General features: G+C 35.4%; 1 protein-coding gene across 6 annotated transcripts in view; it reads left to right on the top strand.

Moving 5' to 3' along the window:
- NCKAP5 (NCK associated protein 5) overlaps window positions 1-17,742 on the top strand; it is a 631,235-nt gene that overhangs the window by 442,750 nt on the left and 170,743 nt on the right. For all 6 annotated transcript variants that reach the window (XM_081934718.1, XM_081934717.1, XM_081934719.1 and 3 more), the window contains 2 exons: window positions 7,712-7,780; window positions 11,960-11,998. In XM_081934718.1, the coding sequence (XP_081790844.1) occupies window positions 7,712-7,780; window positions 11,960-11,998 (108 nt within the window). The remainder of the gene's footprint in view (window positions 1-7,711; window positions 7,781-11,959; window positions 11,999-17,742) is intronic.

Raw genomic sequence — 17,742 nt, 5'->3', positions numbered from 1 at the left:
TTACACTGCATACCATTCTGTAAAGGTAGTTTTTAAAATGTCCTGTCTGGCCCAATGCTGATCTTAATGATAGGAGTACTACACTGATTAGAAATGAAAATAGTTTTTATTAGAGATATGTAATTTAGCATGGTTAAAAAACCATGTTTTGCAAGGTTTGGGGATGCATATCAAGCACTTCTCGTTGAAACATTACAGTAGGTTCATCTTTCTCCAGCTTCTGCAGGTTATCAAGCAGTCACAGAAACCACATGCCCCTTTTTTGGCTTTCCATTATTATTTTATAATCCTAAATGTATCTACTGAAAAGGCCACCAACTCCACTGAGATTTATTGCTTTGCCATTGAGTATATAAATGCAAGTTTAGCTTCTTTAAAAACAAAAAAACCTGAATAAAAATAGGTTAGTCTTTGTTTTGGACTATTTTTTTAATCTTTAAGCAGAAGTAATTATAGAAAATACTGATTTATACCTTAAAATCAATCTGGCGATGTGTTCAATCAACAATGGTCAAATTCTGTTTTTCCCCTGTCTTTGATTAATTACCTCTTTGTTGTTACCAGCTCTGTTGGAGTTTTTGTTGTATACTGGACATATAATGGGAGCATAGTGGTACTCAGTGAAATAACGAAGAGCTATCCAGAATATTTTTTTGTTTTCAGTAAGAATTTTAATACCTTAACTTAGTATATCCTTTGACATTATTTCATGTATGTCTGCCTGTATATCATATTATATACATACATACATACATACATACATACATACATACATACATACATACATACACACACACACACACACACATATATATAGTGTGTGTGTGTGTGACTGTGTGTGTGTGTGTGTGTGTCTGTGTGTCTGTGTCTGTGTATTTTGTGTTACATTTTACTGATAAAGAAATAAAGGGAGATTAGTATAGATCTATTTCAAGCTATTTAGCTCTCATCAGCTAGCCATACCCTTCTGGGATTCGAACTTGGGCTGCTTGCCTATTAGGCAATTTTATATTAACCTCTAAGCCACAAGTTCTCACTTTATCAGCTGAACCAGGGGGGAGATTAAGTGCTGTTTTTCTTCTGTCAGATCACCTAGTCTACCCAAACATGGGAGGGAGCATACTGCTTCCCTTTTGCCTTTCAGCCCCAATCCAGGAGTCTGCCAGACAGACAAACCATTTTGTGTTCCATTTTATTGATAAAGAAATATGTATATATGACTGTCAAGGTGGTGAAAGGATAAAAACAATAATAGCAGCCCTGGTCCCTTTTTAAAACAATGTCATCTGATAGGACCCAGGCAGCCTATGTTTCTGTCATGGTGCCCATCTTATGAAATCATATCTCCCAAGAGGTTTGAGCCACCCCAACTTCCTCTGAATGGTTCTCTTTAAAAGAAAATTAGTACAAAATATTGTTGCAAAATCACAATATCTCTGCTGTAGCAGCACATATTGGTTCATCCTTTGATTAGAAGACAGATTGCATCTTTCCAACAAACATTCCTTGACATCTGGAACAATATCACATTTCTAATTTCTCAGTATGATTGTTTTAGCTCCCCCTTTCGTCAATAAGCAGCCAAATCTCAAAATTATGGTGTATAGCTTTCAGCATAGAAAATCTGATGACCTCATTTCAGATACATTCTTTGGAAATACTATTTCCCCCTAATATAATTTTAAAAGCCGTCCTCTTGCAACAAATAAATATTTCCTCCCACCCTCCTTCCTTTTTTTTTTTTTTTTTTTTTTTGCCTTCAAGTCACCATTGACTCCTGATCACTGCCTGGATTAGTTCCTACAAGATTTTTGGGGGGGCAGAATTTCAGTAGTTTACTCATGCCTCTCTCCTTGAGAGAGAATGACTGGCCAAAGTCACCAAGCCGGATTTCATGCCTAAAGCAGGATTAGAATTCACAGTCTTCTGGTTTCTAGTCTGATGCCTTAAGTACTAGACTGGCTCTCAAGAAGAATCTATGGCATATTCAGTGAAGAAGATGACATTTTAAGCATTATCTCTGATATATTACTGTAGAAATATAACATTATCTTCACGTCTATTTATTATTAAATAAAAATACATTTAATAATATTTCATATCCCTTTCACATTCCAATTTAGTATCCCCAACCTAAGAATGTAAAAGGATTAAATATAATATACTTACCTACAGGCTGCATAATAAACAAACCTCTTTCAAAAACAAGGAATATTTAAATTACAAATAAGTATATACATTATATATGAATACAGAAAATTATGATGAGATTAATACTAGCAGACACTATAAAAGCTATAACCGAATGCAAGTAATATACAACTAACATTTTTCCCACCAAAAGGAATTAAACCAATGACAATAAACAAGACATAAATTGACTTCCATAGAGAGCTAATTCACCATCTCAAGTTCCCTCTTCTCCTCCATCCTTTCCTCTGTTGTTAAAGAAACAGGAAATAAAATCAATGTTAACACTGGAACATTGTACCTAGACTCAACAAATGGCACTACTAGCAAGACAGACATAAAATAAAGAATTATACCCACAACAACATTCTTCCAAAATGACGACAATCAGTCATTGCACTCATGCTTGAGCTAATCAGAGATGGACTGACAAAAAATAGCAGGAAATAAGAAAAAAAACTTAATAGATTTCTTTTTAACCAAAACCTTAGCCAAAGGAAATTCCGTCATCAAGAAGATCTGTGTCTCAGGAATATCACTGAATATTTGGAATTTATATTCCTTATATCTAAATGAAGGATCCTCACTCAAAACCATAACATGAGCAGCAGCCCTTTGAAATTTGACAATAATGCAAGGAGCGTTCTTCGGGATCCTCAAATATGATTTAACCCAATAAGCATCCTACTGTATATTTCCACATCCACTCCTGGAGGCAATGAAAGTGTCTCTTGCAAGTATTTTTCAAGCAAATCAGACAAAGTCCGTATTTTCTATATTTGTAGGAAGATTCCTTATCTTTAGGTTTTTGGGGTGGGTTAACACTTCGTGTAGTTTAAACAAAACTTTATCATAGAGATCTATGTTCTTTTCTTGCTTTTCCATTGTAAATTCAGCTATCTTCTGTCTAGATTCATGAGAACAATTTACTGTGTTCACATTTTTCACTCCTCTTTCAACTCAACAATTTGTGTTTTCATAGTTTTTATTCTTCTCATATATTCACATTGCCATCCAGAGTAGTAATATTTTTTTAATCCAGTAAGCCAATGTTTTTACAAATGTTAGTCATCTCATAAAATAATTTGCCATGATTAACCTCCATAAGAATACATATTGATTACAATTTCTCCAACACTTGGAGGTTGATTCATTCTGGAAAAGATTCTCTGTCCCAGATCAAATTAAGCCTGAAAATACAAGAGACATTTTTTGCTTTAGAAAACTCAGCAACAATTTAATTTCACCATCAAGACTAATTATTCTATAGGAGAGAGGCTTGGACATCTTTTGTTTGATTTTTTTTAACCTTTATTTTACAAGGCACAGTTAACTCTTCTTAAAAATGTATGTTTAGCAAAGTTAAAAATGCAAAATAGATGTGTAAAAAAAGGTAATCAAACTTCTCCAATTAAAGTATTATAAAGGAACAGAATAACAGAATTGGAAAGGACCTTGGAGGTCTTCTAGTTCAACCACCTGCTCAGGCAGGCAACCCTACACCATTTCAGGCCAATGATTATCCAGTCTCTTCTTAAAAACTTCCTGTGTTGAAACATCCACAACTTCTGGAGGCAAATCCTTCCATTGTTTAATTGTTCTAATTGTCAGGAAATTTATCCTTAGTTCTAGGTTGCTTCTCTTCTTGATTGATGTATGCAATTCATATATCATCTTTTCCCATTTTATGAATTTAAAAGGAAGTCCAAACCTACAGGATTTAATACAGCAAACACGTACTGCTTATATATTTTGTCAAAAACGTTTTCAGCATTTAAGGATAAGATTACAAATTGGTCTTTATTTTTATTCAGGTCTATTTAACCTACACCTAATCTAAGCTAACCTAATATTGTCTGCTGCTTGTCAAGTTTTTATAAACCCTGCTTGATCATTTTTAATAACAAGTGATAGCACTTGCTGTAATCTTTTTGCTAGCACTGCCGTTAAGATTTTTGTATCAATGTGTTAATCAGTGAGATCAAACACTGGGAATGATCTTTACTTGGTTTTAGTGTAACTGTAATAGAAGCTTGATTAAATACTTCTGATAATATTCCCTTATCAAGTATCTCATCATATAATAAACAATGTTTTGGCACCGAAAATTAGGAGTGCCTTTAGAAGTAGATTTTATATGGATGAATGTAATGAAATATGGGATACAGTAGGTTTAAAAAAGCATGATAGTTGTATACAGGTAGTAGTCAACCTACAACTGGTCATTTAATAACCATTGAAAGGGTCGATTTTATGGCCTATAAAATACTTCTGGCAATCATAAAATGTCTCTTCCTCTCCTTTGCATTCATATGACCACTATTCAGAAGCTTGCCTACCACCTCATGTTTACAACTGGTTGCCAAACATCCTGTGATCATGTGAGCACAATCTTGCAATCTTCTTTGCTGGATTCCAGAAAAAGTTCCTGGGAAGCTGACAGGGAAGCTTGCAGGCGGACGGTATGGAGTGGAGCTGAAATCCCTTGTGGGACTTCAGGAAGGGAGCTGAAATCTGACGATTTCAACTCAATTACTGCAGGCTACCAAAGGATTTTCTCTCTAATTCAAAGGAGCTGAAATCCTTTCCTGGGCTGTGGGAACTTTTGAAAGTGAAAGGGCTGCCTGCTGGGAGGATTTCAGCTCCTCATCCCTTCCAAGGCTTTAGGTACAATTCCAATAGTAATGTGTATATGAGTGAAGACACTAAAATTCTTTCAAGAACACCAATGTGCTTGGGAGTCAAGAGGCAGTGCTATCAAGACCTCTTAAGAGAGACTGGCAACAGTACTTTGGGCTTCCTTAACTGGGTGCTGTTCAGTGGAATGCAGCTTATCTTTTTAACCACAGTTTTTTTCCATAAAAAAAATCACTTGGCTTTCTTAGATTTTAAAAATGCTAAGAGAAGCATCCAACCTAAACTTAAATAATGTGTGAATCTTGATTATTCATAGACTATATTCACTATATTCATAGTGAAGAGCATTACGTGATGGGAAGATTATGACCAAAATATATGATCCTTGGATTCCCAAGCTAGGTTTAATTTTGACTTGAAAGGGTTTTTTAAAAAAAATTTGGTCTATGCCTCCAGGAAAAATGGATATTTTAGATTTGCTTTTATTCAGTTATTCTGAAACTTTAAATTGGTCCTTGTGTAATCCGTTTTGATGCACACTGATAATGAAGCAGATATATATCTCTATTTCGGTCATTCACACGCTAGCCAAACAGACATTTATTAATGTATTTAAAGTTTTATTTGAATCATTCTCTAGAAAGTTTATATTGCCATACATAATTGATCAACATTTACTTTTGGGTGGCAGATCAAGAATATTTCATTTGTAACAGGAAATAAAGCTACCTTGCATTCTTTAGCCATGTAATCATTGATTTCTTCAATTGTTGTTTAATGAAAAAGAGAAGTTTGAATTTAAGCAATCCCCTAGAGCAGTGCTTCTTGAAGACATGTGGACTCCCAGAATTCCCCACCCAACCTAGTTAGGTGTCCTTAATCTATTTTATGACTGAATGAGAACAAAAAATTAACTATAAAAAAATTTGGGGAGCTATTTTTTTTAATGTTACAAAAATGTCCAAACTTTTCCACCTACCAAACTCACTGTTCTTATTTTGAATTTATAAATAAACTTGACATTCAGAATTGCAGAGAATTGTTTAACTTTTCACCTTATAAAGATTGTGGCAACTTTTGGTCACTTAAGAAGTCACTCTATGTTGGAAATGCTGGCTTAATGTTAAAGGAAATAGTAGAAAACTGATGAGAAAAAGAAATAATAGAAAACTGATGAGAAGAGGGAATGACATGTAATCCTCCAGAATAGGAGGATTTTTCTGTATGTTATAGCACCCTTTATTTACTAGTAGCAGTCTTATTCGCTGAGTACTAATGCTTATTTAATCAGATTGGGCACCATCCATATATGTCAGATAGTGGTTAATATGTTGGAATAGCTATCAGGAAGATCCAGTTTCAATTCCAGCCTCGTCCATGAAATGAACTAAGAGACTTTGCAATGACAAATGAGTGACCCGGCCTACCTTACATAATTGATGTGTGGAGAGATGTCCTAGTTGTAGGACAGAATCTGATCCCACCTTTGGCTCTTAGAGGAAAGGTGATACGTAAATGTATTGAATGAATTCTGAACCTAGCTATTATTACTTTTTGCAACATTTTTATTAAAATATATAGGGACTAGAATGGGATTTGTACTGTATGATACTCTTGGGTTTCTTTCAGAGAAGCTTTTTGTGCTTCAGAAATGACATTGTTCTCATCATGAGAGAGAAGTGATTATGGCTGTTTTACCCCGCAGCCTTGACCTAGCATTTCTAATGCCAGAAGAGATTTCTGCTTTTTAGAATCAGATCTGTTGGAAAAAAAGGTTGCCTTGGTTTTGTGGAGTGCCAAGATGCAGTGATTTCATGAAATTACAAATCAAACCACCTCCACTGTTCTAGTTTGTCCTGATTAATTTAGTTTTATAGTCTTGAAGGTTTTTTTGTTGTTGCTTTAATGAAAAAAGCTTATATACCTGTTCTGCTATTATTCTGAACAAAATTTTGTGGATATAGTAAGAGAAATGTGTGCTGCTTTCATTGGTTTTGCAAGAACCTAAAAAAATTTAAAAAATGAAAATGAAAATATGACTGCCCTAGTGCTACAATATCTGAATGATAAAAGGAAATCAGTTTTTATTATTGTAGATGTAAATATGTTATATTAAACTAAGCTTTCTGATTTAGAGAGGGAAGGCAATGCCCTTGACTCATGGTTTCCTAGCACTAAAGTTTGGAAGGCTTGAATAAAAGAAAATTGATATATCAAATATCCACTGTAGTATTTTTACTAAAGGCTGTTGTCAGTATCAGTCAAGAAGTCATTACAGAAATCTGTCTGGCTCTCCTAAATTGCATGTGATTTCATAAAGTTAACATTATTTGTGTTATTTCAGAACAACACACACTTAGAGTTTTTTTTTAAAAAAAATCCAAAATTTACATTAGATTGTAAATAATTATCCTACATGGTTATAAGATTATGAGATTACATACACAGTATAGGTAGTCCTTGATTTATGACCTCAATTGAGTCCAACATTTATGTTGTTAAGCCAGACATTTGTTAAGTGAATTTTGCCCCATTTTACAACATTTTTTACCACAGTTGTTAAGTGAATTGCTGCAGTTGTTAAATTAATAACACAACTATTAAATAAATCTGGCTTCCCATTGGCTTTCCTTTCCAGAAGGTTCCAATCATCATTAATTTGAACCAGTTGCCAAGTGTCCAAATTTTGATCACATGACCTTGGGGATGGTACAATGGTCACAAGCGTAAAAACAATCAAAAGTCACTTTTTTCAGTGCTGCTGTAACTTTGAACAATTACTAAATGAACTGTCAAAGACTAGCTATATAATTAAGTTGTCATGTTCTTCACTATATCCACTAATTAATTTATATTTTTGCTTGTATGCTTGTGTGTCTTTCAGGCAGAAAATTCCGCACTTGCTATGGAAAATAAAAATCAGAGAGAGCAGTATGAAAGATGTCTTGATGAGGTGAGATGGATGGAATGTTGGTATCCTACTCTTTGGTTAAATGTCTCCTTCTCCCTCCCATAACAAAGCTTTCTGGCTTGCTTCTTGTTGTCTTTTAATTCTCAATCTCAAGTTTTTTATTATTATTTTTATTGATTTATTTAAAATATTTATATACTGCAGCTGGCCTTCTTTCAGACAACCATTCTATTATTGTAGAATGCTATATGTCTGAATCATAAACTAATTCACATAGTTTCATTTTACTTATTAGCAAATTTCTTAGATTAACAAGAATTATTGCAAAGTAGCCATCATAGGTAGTTTGATTTTCGCACAGATTTTGCTGTATTCTTTTTTTCAAGTAACAAAAGTTCTTCTACCACAAATCTTCAGGAATCAAGGCCAACATTATTGTCTCTACTAATTAAAAATCGGAGGTCTTTGTTCTATCCATGATCTAAAGAATATGAAGTAATGAAGCTCCTGCCTTAGAATTGTAAAATCATGGGTTTGGGAGGGATTCTTGGGTCTTCTGATCCAATCTACTGCCCAGTACAGGCTTCTTTGGACTATCCCAGACAAATGGCATTCCTAGTTTTGTTTGAAAACCTCTAGGTACGATTAAGGAGGAATTTCATTATGCCTCCTAGAGTTGCCTCTCCATGCCCAGTTGTTGGCTGCTGCTGGTTCGGACCAGTTCGGGCAAACCGGTAGTTGCAACCAGTGGATGGGCCTGCCCACCCACCCCAGCACTATGTTCTCCTATTTAGCCTTGTTTTTGACGCTGCACACATGTGCACAAGGCAAACACACAAGCAAAGTGCATGCACAGAAGGCCGGGCACATGCACGGATGACACGCATGCACATTTTTGGTGCTGCGCGAACCAGTTGTTAATTCATGTGCCACCCACCTCTGTCTGTGCCTATAGGTTTTCAAACAAAGCTTGGAAAGCCATTTGTCTGGGATGGTCCAAGGAAGCCTGGCAACTGAAAAGATTAAAAAATCATAGGAGATTAGCAGTTTTGCAGTAAATAGAGAGATTATGGTAGCCAGATAAAATAATCAAATATATTTTTTTCCTTGTGGTGGCCTTGGGGGAAAAAATTGAATTATTCAGAAATGTTATTAACAAATAAGAGTTGGATATTGTTTGGTAAGTGGTATAGTTTGGAAAGGATATAGTGGTAAGCAAATCACCATAGAGCTTTTTACCTGATAATGGTAAAGTTCATTATGAGGACACCATTTTAGAGGAGTGTAACAAACAAGCCAAATGAAAAATTGAACTGTTGATCTTCACATGTTCTGACCTAGGCTTCCTGAGGCAGTAAAAAGCACACGCTTAGTTCCAAAAACCCTTTTTTTTTCAACAGCTGTGTATTATGTTCATTCACAGCCCATGAGTCACAAATAGTTTGTAAAGAGTCCGACAAAGTCTGCCAAAGTCTTTCGGGATAAGGCTGATAAGCACCCACCTTTATCTTCCTTGAAACACTGCCAAAGACCTAATTGCCAATTAGCTTTGCAAGGCCACACAGAGCACAGAGTCAAAATGGAGCTTCAGACTTTAAACTGACCAGAACGAACAAAGTTGCTTCCTGCAAAGACTCACATGCCTTTGATCCTCCTTTATGTCTTATGGGAGGGGCCAATCATCTTCAAGCCTTACTCCCAAGTTGCCCCTTTTGTCTTAAGTGTTCTTGCCTTCTGACAGTTCTGCACATGTGTGCACTGGAAACAAGCTCCCCCTGTTCCTCTGCCTTGCTGATGTCCGATTCTGGAGGCTCCGGAGGCAGCACATAACTCCCAGATAGCCCTGAGTCCTTCTCTGCCTCCAACGCAGAGCCCTCGTCCGAGCCTTCCTTAGACTCCAAGACATTAACTTTAAGACTGGTTATGTTACCTGCATGTCTAAGAATATTATTGCCCAAGCTAAGCTCTTTGACTGCACTGTAGATGGAAAGGAATATGTTTTTTTTTAAACCCTTGTTATATATGTTAAAATTAGGTTTTGCCTAAAGAGTATAAGGCAAAGCTGGATGTGTCATGTGCTGGCCATGACTCCCCCCCCCCTCATTTTAGCAAAGGGGCGAAAAGTTACAATACGGCACCATGAGTTTAACACCCCTGGTATAAGGGAACTAGATGCTGGACAGCCCTTGACATGAAGGAAAGAAGTAAGAGGGAAGAAGACACAACCAAAGATTGTGAGACCTGAGATAAGAAATAAGAAAGGAAAGATCAGATTTGTCTTTTTTTCAGAATCGCTGGCTAGATCCCATTGTGGGTAAAAAAGAAGTAGTATTATATTTATTCACTACCTTGAGTTTCTTATAAAGTAAGAAAGGCAGAATAAAAAGCTAATAAATAAATAAATATATATATTTTTAAAAAAGGACTAACATTCTTTTTTAAAGTTATCCCCGGAAACAATTGCTTTCAAATTAGTTGTACATCTCTATTTCCTCCAAGGAAAAATACATAATGTACTTAAATTCAACTATAGTGTAAGCAGCACTTTACTTGTTTTACTTTATAATGAGTTTTATTTATTTACTAGACAACCCTTGATCTTTTGGGTCATTGCTTCAGAGATATTTCCTGACCTAAAAAGAAAATAGAATTATCACAGGCACGGCTGAAAATTAGCATCAGAAACTTTCCTTCTTTATTGTCTTCTTTCCTTCTCCCCCCCCCCCCCCCCGCTCTCTCTGTCAATAATAAAGAAATAAACAAGCAGCTCAAATACAGGAAATTACCATGAAAAAATAAAAAAAGTATTGATTTTTATTTTAAGGTATTAACAACCTGTCTTAAGCACATACTACATAATGCTTTGTGATATTTGTAATAATGTATTTGTTGGCATATATGTTGTCTAATGCTCCCTCGTGGTGTTGTTAGGCAATTATTCAGGGATTCTATAAATAAAAGCATCCATATATCCCTCTTCCCAATATCCTAAGTATCTTCATTTGAGACACTTGGTTTATTAAAATTTGTAGAACTCTGCAGTATTTAATCCCTCTCCTCTCTGATTATATCAGTTTGTGTGGTTTCAGTGAATATGTAGGCCCTTTACTGAACCCAAAAGTTAGAGTATTAATTGTGATATTTAAAGTATTTGCTTATTTTTTAGATTAAAAAACCCCCAATATAGCATATTTCCTTTATGCCACTCTTATCTAAAAAGTGATAGTTATACTCTTGTGAGTTCTGACTACAGTTTTAATCTGTGTCTTGTATTAAATCATAGAGATAGGTATTTTATGTGACCTTTGCTGTCTGTGGTGCCTTAGGTTAGAGAACAGTTTTGGAAATGGTAGGAAGGGAATCGGTCATTTTATGAGAATGTGAATCATTTCAAGCATTTGACTTCTATAAAAAATATAAGTATTTAGAAAAAGGTTGAATTCCTCTCTTAAATTATAATTCACATGAAACAAAATTTTAAAATAAAATTAGCGAGAAAAAGGGACATCTCAATTCTAAAAAAATCACTTTATTCAAAATAGTAAAATTTACAAAAAGCATAAGGCTGCACAACAAATAAAATGGTAGTATATTGCTCATTAAAATATTATTAATTGCATAATAAAAATATGTGATAGACTTCTATATCTGATTTTGGATTTTAAATTTAATGATAAATAGGAACTATTTTTAATTTAAAAAAATATGATGAAAATACAGAAAATGATCCTAGTAGATGAATAAAGAATTAAGCAAATTTAATTATATATATAGTTCTATAAATCAAACTTTTGTCATTTGTTTTAAGTCAATATAAAAAAAGTATGGTAAAATTCTACTCTCATTGAGCTGTAGGTATTTTAATTTTCTGGAGCATGCGATGCCACCTAGCTGTCATGAACAGATAGTCTATTTTTTGTCTTTTTTTGTCTTTTTGGTACATTCAGGGCTGCCTTTTCCATATGGAAGACAGAAATGCTTATTTCTTCCTTTAAAGCAATTCATTTATATATAATTTGGCTCCTGGTCTGAATTGTTTCTACCCCTTTCAATTTGCAGGGCGAAATGCATGGTGAAATGTTGTGCTGAGGGGTCATTTTAAAAACTACCAAGTTTTTTCAATTAAAAAAAAATAGAATCTGTTTCTATGGAAGTTAGGAGAGTTTTATTCCCCCCTAATTATGAAAAATAATTATCAGCTATGCTTTATTTCTTCTATAGGTAGCCAACCAGGTTGTACAAGCACTGCTTACTCAGAAGGTAAGTCATTTATTTTCTCTGTGGTGTAAAAAAAATACTTAACTAAAATTATCAATTTTTCTTGTCCAGTAAATTGAACATGATGATATATTGCATTGAACCACTAGGAATCCCTTTGATTATCCTTCTGAGGCCATTGACTAAAGATTAAAATTTTATTTCAACCAACACAAAACAGTGTCTTCCTGCTGATGAAATCCTGCGGAGTATGCAGAATGCTCTCAGCAATTGAGTAGACTTAACTTATAAGATTACTTCAAGTTAAGCTGGATCTGAAATCTTATCCATATTTGGGAGTGTTACATTAAATAAATTTACCACTGGTAAAATATAGCATTAGAATATGACCCTATTTTTGTATATACTAGGTGATGCCATTCTTACAGAATTGGAACAACTGATTGCTTTGCTTAACATGATCATTTATACTTAGAGCTACAGACAACCAAATCCCTAGTCATGTAATGAGACGTGCAGATGTTTTTAGTTTTCTTGAATTGCACCTTGGAGATAGCCAGTTTGATTGGAGCTGCTGTGCAACATTAATTGAATTTTCTCACCTTTCTCACAGCTTATATGTGTGTAGTCTTTTTATTTATATACTGTATTTTAGTTATTATTTATGTATGATATTGAAGCTCGTTTTTCTATACCAAGATATGCTCTAGGGCAGTGCTTTTCAGACTTGCCAACTTTACGACTTGGCAAGTATAAGCCAGGATGGCTGGGGAGTTCTGGAGCTGAAGTCTGCACATCTTGAAGTTGTGAAGTTTGAGAAACACAGCTCTAGGGTTAAAAATCAAAGCAAAAGAGTGGTGGCATGAGAAGCAGCATAAAACCACAATTCCAATGCGGGTTTACCTCTTCTTGCCCAGAACAGGGAAAAGGGGGACTTGCCCCTTTCCATTGTCTGCCAAAACTTTGATCCACCTTTACCTGGAGTTTTTTGTTTCCCAACAAGACTGAGCTTCTTCTTCTAGAAGACGACCTTGCCACTTCTCTATGGAGATTCTTAATTATCCAGGCCATGGTTGTCCCAAAGGTGTTATTTCCAAAAGGCAATTGGACTTCCTTGGTTTTTTTTTCCCTTGAAAATGTTTCCTTCCCTACAGTTTTGCATGCTATAGCTTAATCATCCATCCAATTTTGTTCCACCCAATTCTGTTCCCATGTGAATCTGTAAAGAGCTGTGGTGGTGCAGTGGTTAGAATGTAGTACTGCAGGCTAATTCTGCCAACTGCCAGCAGCTTGAGTTTCACCGCTTCAGGGTTAGGGTTCAAGGTTGACTCAGCCTTCCCTTCTTCTGAGATGGATAAAATGAGGACCCAGATTGTTGGAGGCCATATGCTGACTCTGTAAACCGCTTGGAGAGGTCTGTAAAGCACTATGAAGCACTATAAGCCTAATTGCTATTGCTATTTCTATATGCAGGAATATGTTTTTGGAACTCCTGTTAATTGAATATTGCAGAGGGAATGGTGGTGGCAGTTTGACAAGGATATTGTGTGTCTAGTGATGGCTTCTTGGCCCACAGTTTGAAAAAAGAGTGATGCATTTTTCTTGTATATCATATTTTCAGGGAGCCTTTGGCAATTTGATTGGTTTTTTATTTAGAACATATAATGCAAACCTAGGTAAAAGTAGTCCTCAGTGTATGACCATTTCTTTAGTATCCATTCTTATGACTGTACTGAAAAAAGTTATGTCCAGTCCTCGCGTTTAGGAGCATCAAAGCATCCTCATGGTCACATGATTATGATATTGGTGCTTGGCAATCATTGCATATATAAAATGGTAACCGTGTCCCATGGTCATGTAACTGCCATTTGTGACTTTCTCAGGCAGCTTCCAACCAGCAACATCAATGGAAAAGCTGGCAGGGAAGGTAGCAAGTTGTGGTTATGTAATGTTTCTACCTATTGACTGCAGAAAAATTGAGTGCAAACACATGATGCCTCACTTAATGTTTGCTCTGCTTAACTCTGACTACCCTGTCCTTTGTGGCTGTGCATTAAAACCAAACTGTGTTCCCTAAATATTCAACTAGATGGCAGAACATAGCTAATTTCAGGATGCTAAACAAGGCTTGAGCTAATTAGTATTTAGATGGAAAATCAACCAGTTTACAAGCAAGACTGGAAGAAATATCCTGGAAGAAGGCAAATAACTTCTTCACACTTGCCAAGAAAACTACATGGCTTTATCTATGTAATCACCATGAGTTCAGCTTCATTTGTACCATATTTCATCTATACTGTCTAAATGGTTTGCCAGTAATCAACCCAACTTCTCATGAAATGGCTGTAATTGGCTAAATGATAAAGTCAATTCACCATGAATAATTAAATAAATAATATTCTATTTATACTTTATCATATCTATACCTCCCCCCCTCCTTTTTTTAGCATTTTTGGATTTGGAATAACATCTTTGATTTGTAATTTTTTTTTTCTGGAACCCTCTTCAAAAGCTATGTGGTTGCACCTCTTCATCCACTCTGTGGCAATGGTTATTAGGATAGTAGAAATCCATTTGGAGGAGTGCATGGCAGAGAACCTGCCCAGATCTACTTCTCAAAGCACGGAAACTCCAGGCCCTTTTCAAAACGCCACCTATGGCAGGTGTGTCAATGGAAATGTTGTCAGTAAATGCCTTCCTCTGCTTTCAGGAAATGGGATACGCTAGTGCTAAGCAGTCAAGAGGATATGGGACTTTGAGTAAGGGGTTTTGCACAATTCTCACAGTGATTAATTTGTCTCCTTAATGCTTCATAGATACTGTATTAGGGAACTAAAAGATGCTTTCATGTTTTAACCCATAGTATCTATGAAACATTAAGGAAACAAATGAACCAGTCCCAGGAACAAATAAAAAATACACTATATTGCCAAAAGTATTCGCTCACCCATCCACGTAATCAGAGTCAGTTGTGAGTGAATACTTTTGGCAATATAGTGTATATTCCATTCGTATCTCCTGTACAAATCCTGAATTCAAGAGCCTACAAGAATTAGATTAGCATTCTACAACATAACAGGACTTTCAATGGGGGTGTCTCTGTGATTGTGTTCTTCTCAATATAGCACTATCTTACTGAAAAACATCATCCTTCCTTTTTCAAAACTACAAAGAAACCAAAACAGAAAACAGTGAAGTAAGGGGGGATAATATTCTCATAATGTAATTATAGCACCTTTAGGATTAAAAATTTTCCCCATAACTGCTCTTTTTGTCATTATCAGAAGATGTAAGAGCCACAGGTTCTAAGGACTCCCTGTGAGTGGGCCAAGAATATAGATTAAAATGTGTTTAATGGAGTGATTTGCTTGATATTGACAAAATTTGACACATACACAGCCTTTAGCTGAGTGGCTGAATAACACTAGCTAATTTAATATCTTGAAGAAACACAAAGCATTCTAAATGTTAATGAATGTTAACTCTTACAGCCCTTTTAATGCTATCTGAGAGCATTTATACAAAAGGACAAGAAGTCAAAACTACAGTAAATAGGAAATTCTGCTTTGGGGGTCAATCACAAATGACTTCTATACTAATCCAAGTAAGCTCCAGTAAACAGATAAGTCTTCTACTACATTACACTAAGACAGAACAAGTCTTGTCACCAAGATATGATACCCCAGAGGGACTTTATAAATACAGAAGGAATGTGAACAACTCTCACCAAGAATAATACCATGCAGGAACACTGATCATATGTATTATATCATGAAATTTCAATGGTCCTTAAGGGATACTTTTGGTAGTGTTTTTATTATTTAAATCAATTAAATTTGATTAAATAATGGTTTAAGGAATGAAGTACAAATAGCCCAAAATTATATCAAATTATTGTCTATGGAGATTCTCAGTCATCCAGGTCATGGTTGTCCCAAAGGTGCATTTTCAAGAGGCAAGTGGACTTTCTGGTTTTTCTTAAAACCAGGAGATCTTATCAACAGGGAGAACAAAAACTTGAGAGATTTGTCAAGGTCATTGAACACTTGAGATTAAATTTATAGTTTAAAATAGGCATGTTGGGTATGTCTGTTCTTTGTAAGACATGGAATTCCTTTAGTGAGCTCAATTTTGAGAAGGCAATATATAGATTTTAAAAAGAGCACAGGATTGAAATGAGAGGTCCTTGATGCTCTCCAAGCTTGGTTGTTTTCTTGCAGACATGTCACTACCCAAAATGGGTAACATCATAAATGCACTGATGATGTTAACCTAGTTTGGATAATGAAACATCTGCAACAAAACAGCCAAGCTCACAGAGCACCAAGGACTCCTCATTCATACATTTGCAAGCAATGAAATTTTTTGAGCCCATGTGGTTTAGTGATTCTGGAACTAGATTTTGGCTAGTTTCTCTTAGACAAACTGACCCACAGGGTTGTTATAGAGAAGAAACACTGTTCTTACTGTACAAAAAAAGGTGAACTCCATCCATTCATCTCTTCTGGTATGATTTAAGATAACTAAACTTCTAATTTTATATAGTTCAGTACTAAGAGTTGAAGTCTATACAGATAGTCCCCAACTTACAACAGTTTGTTTAGTGTCCGTTCGAGATTACAATGGCATTGAAAAAAGTGACTTGTGATCATTTTCCACACTTACAGTCATTGTGGCATCCCTGTGGTCAACATTGGTACACTTAGCAACTGGCATGTATTTATGACTGTTGCAATATCCTATAGTCATGTGATCATCTTTTGCGATCATCTGACAAGCAAAATCAATGAGGGGAACCAGATTCACTTAACAAACATGTTACTAACATAACAATTACAGTGATTCACATAATAACTGTAGCCAGAAAAGTGGTAAAATGGGATAAAATTCACTTAACAAATGTCTCCCTTAGCAACAGAAATTTTGGGCTCAATTGTGCTCATAAGTAGAGGACTACCTGCACCTCATGAATTTGCCAAAGTTGAGAAACACTGATCTAGTCAGTAAAACTTTAATTTAACTTTAAATCTAGGTACAAGTGAGGTCAACATCTAGGTTTTTGAAATGATACATGAGTGGTGTTGTTCAGTTTAAGTTAACCTGAATCCCCAGGTCTCATAAAACATTTATTCCTTTGAAGTCTGTGGTTTTCAATCTTAATTTTCGCCGCTAGCTCCTCCGTATCTTATTTGTTAGAAACTCCTTAAGAAGTGGCATTAGCGCTTTTGCTTGCTTAAACAGAATACCTATAATAGTTCTCCATGTGAGGCCTGAGTTGATGCAGTTATTACCAGAGCATCTATTTGCTGAATTAAAGGATTTAGAATTGTGCTGCACTTCAAATAAAATATCATTGCTTCCTTGTCACTTTAGTAGGCAGAGAATATATAACTTGGTTAGCCTTAGGGGTATTTTAAATAAGCACTGCCCTCGTAATGCGCACAGACAAAATGATTTCTTAGTTCATTCAATGTTAACTTTGAATTAAAGCTAAACTATGTTTTTTTTCTGGCTATCTCTTAACAGAATTGTGTTATTTCCCCCTCCCCCCAAATCATTCTGGTGAGAAGACAAACACTCGGGTTATTTCAGACTCTTCCACATTCTAATCTGTAGCTTCTGCTGGTTTGTGTGTTTCTAATATCTTGTTAATATTGTTAATGAACACACATAGACGAAGCTAAACATTGTTTTTTTCGGTCATGCTTGCTTCCAAAAATAAACTATAGAAAGATAAGCAATGTGTCTGTTCTCAGGTTTAAGACATTTACATGCCATATATAGGG

The sequence above is a fragment of the Natrix helvetica genome (genome assembly GCF_964273705.1).
Source record: "Natrix helvetica genome assembly, chromosome: 1".
In the NCBI taxonomy this organism is placed as follows: Eukaryota; Metazoa; Chordata; class Lepidosauria; order Squamata; family Natricidae; genus Natrix; species Natrix helvetica.
The sequence above is the reverse complement of the archived record's forward strand: the minus strand, read 5'-3'. Positions and strand labels throughout refer to the sequence as shown.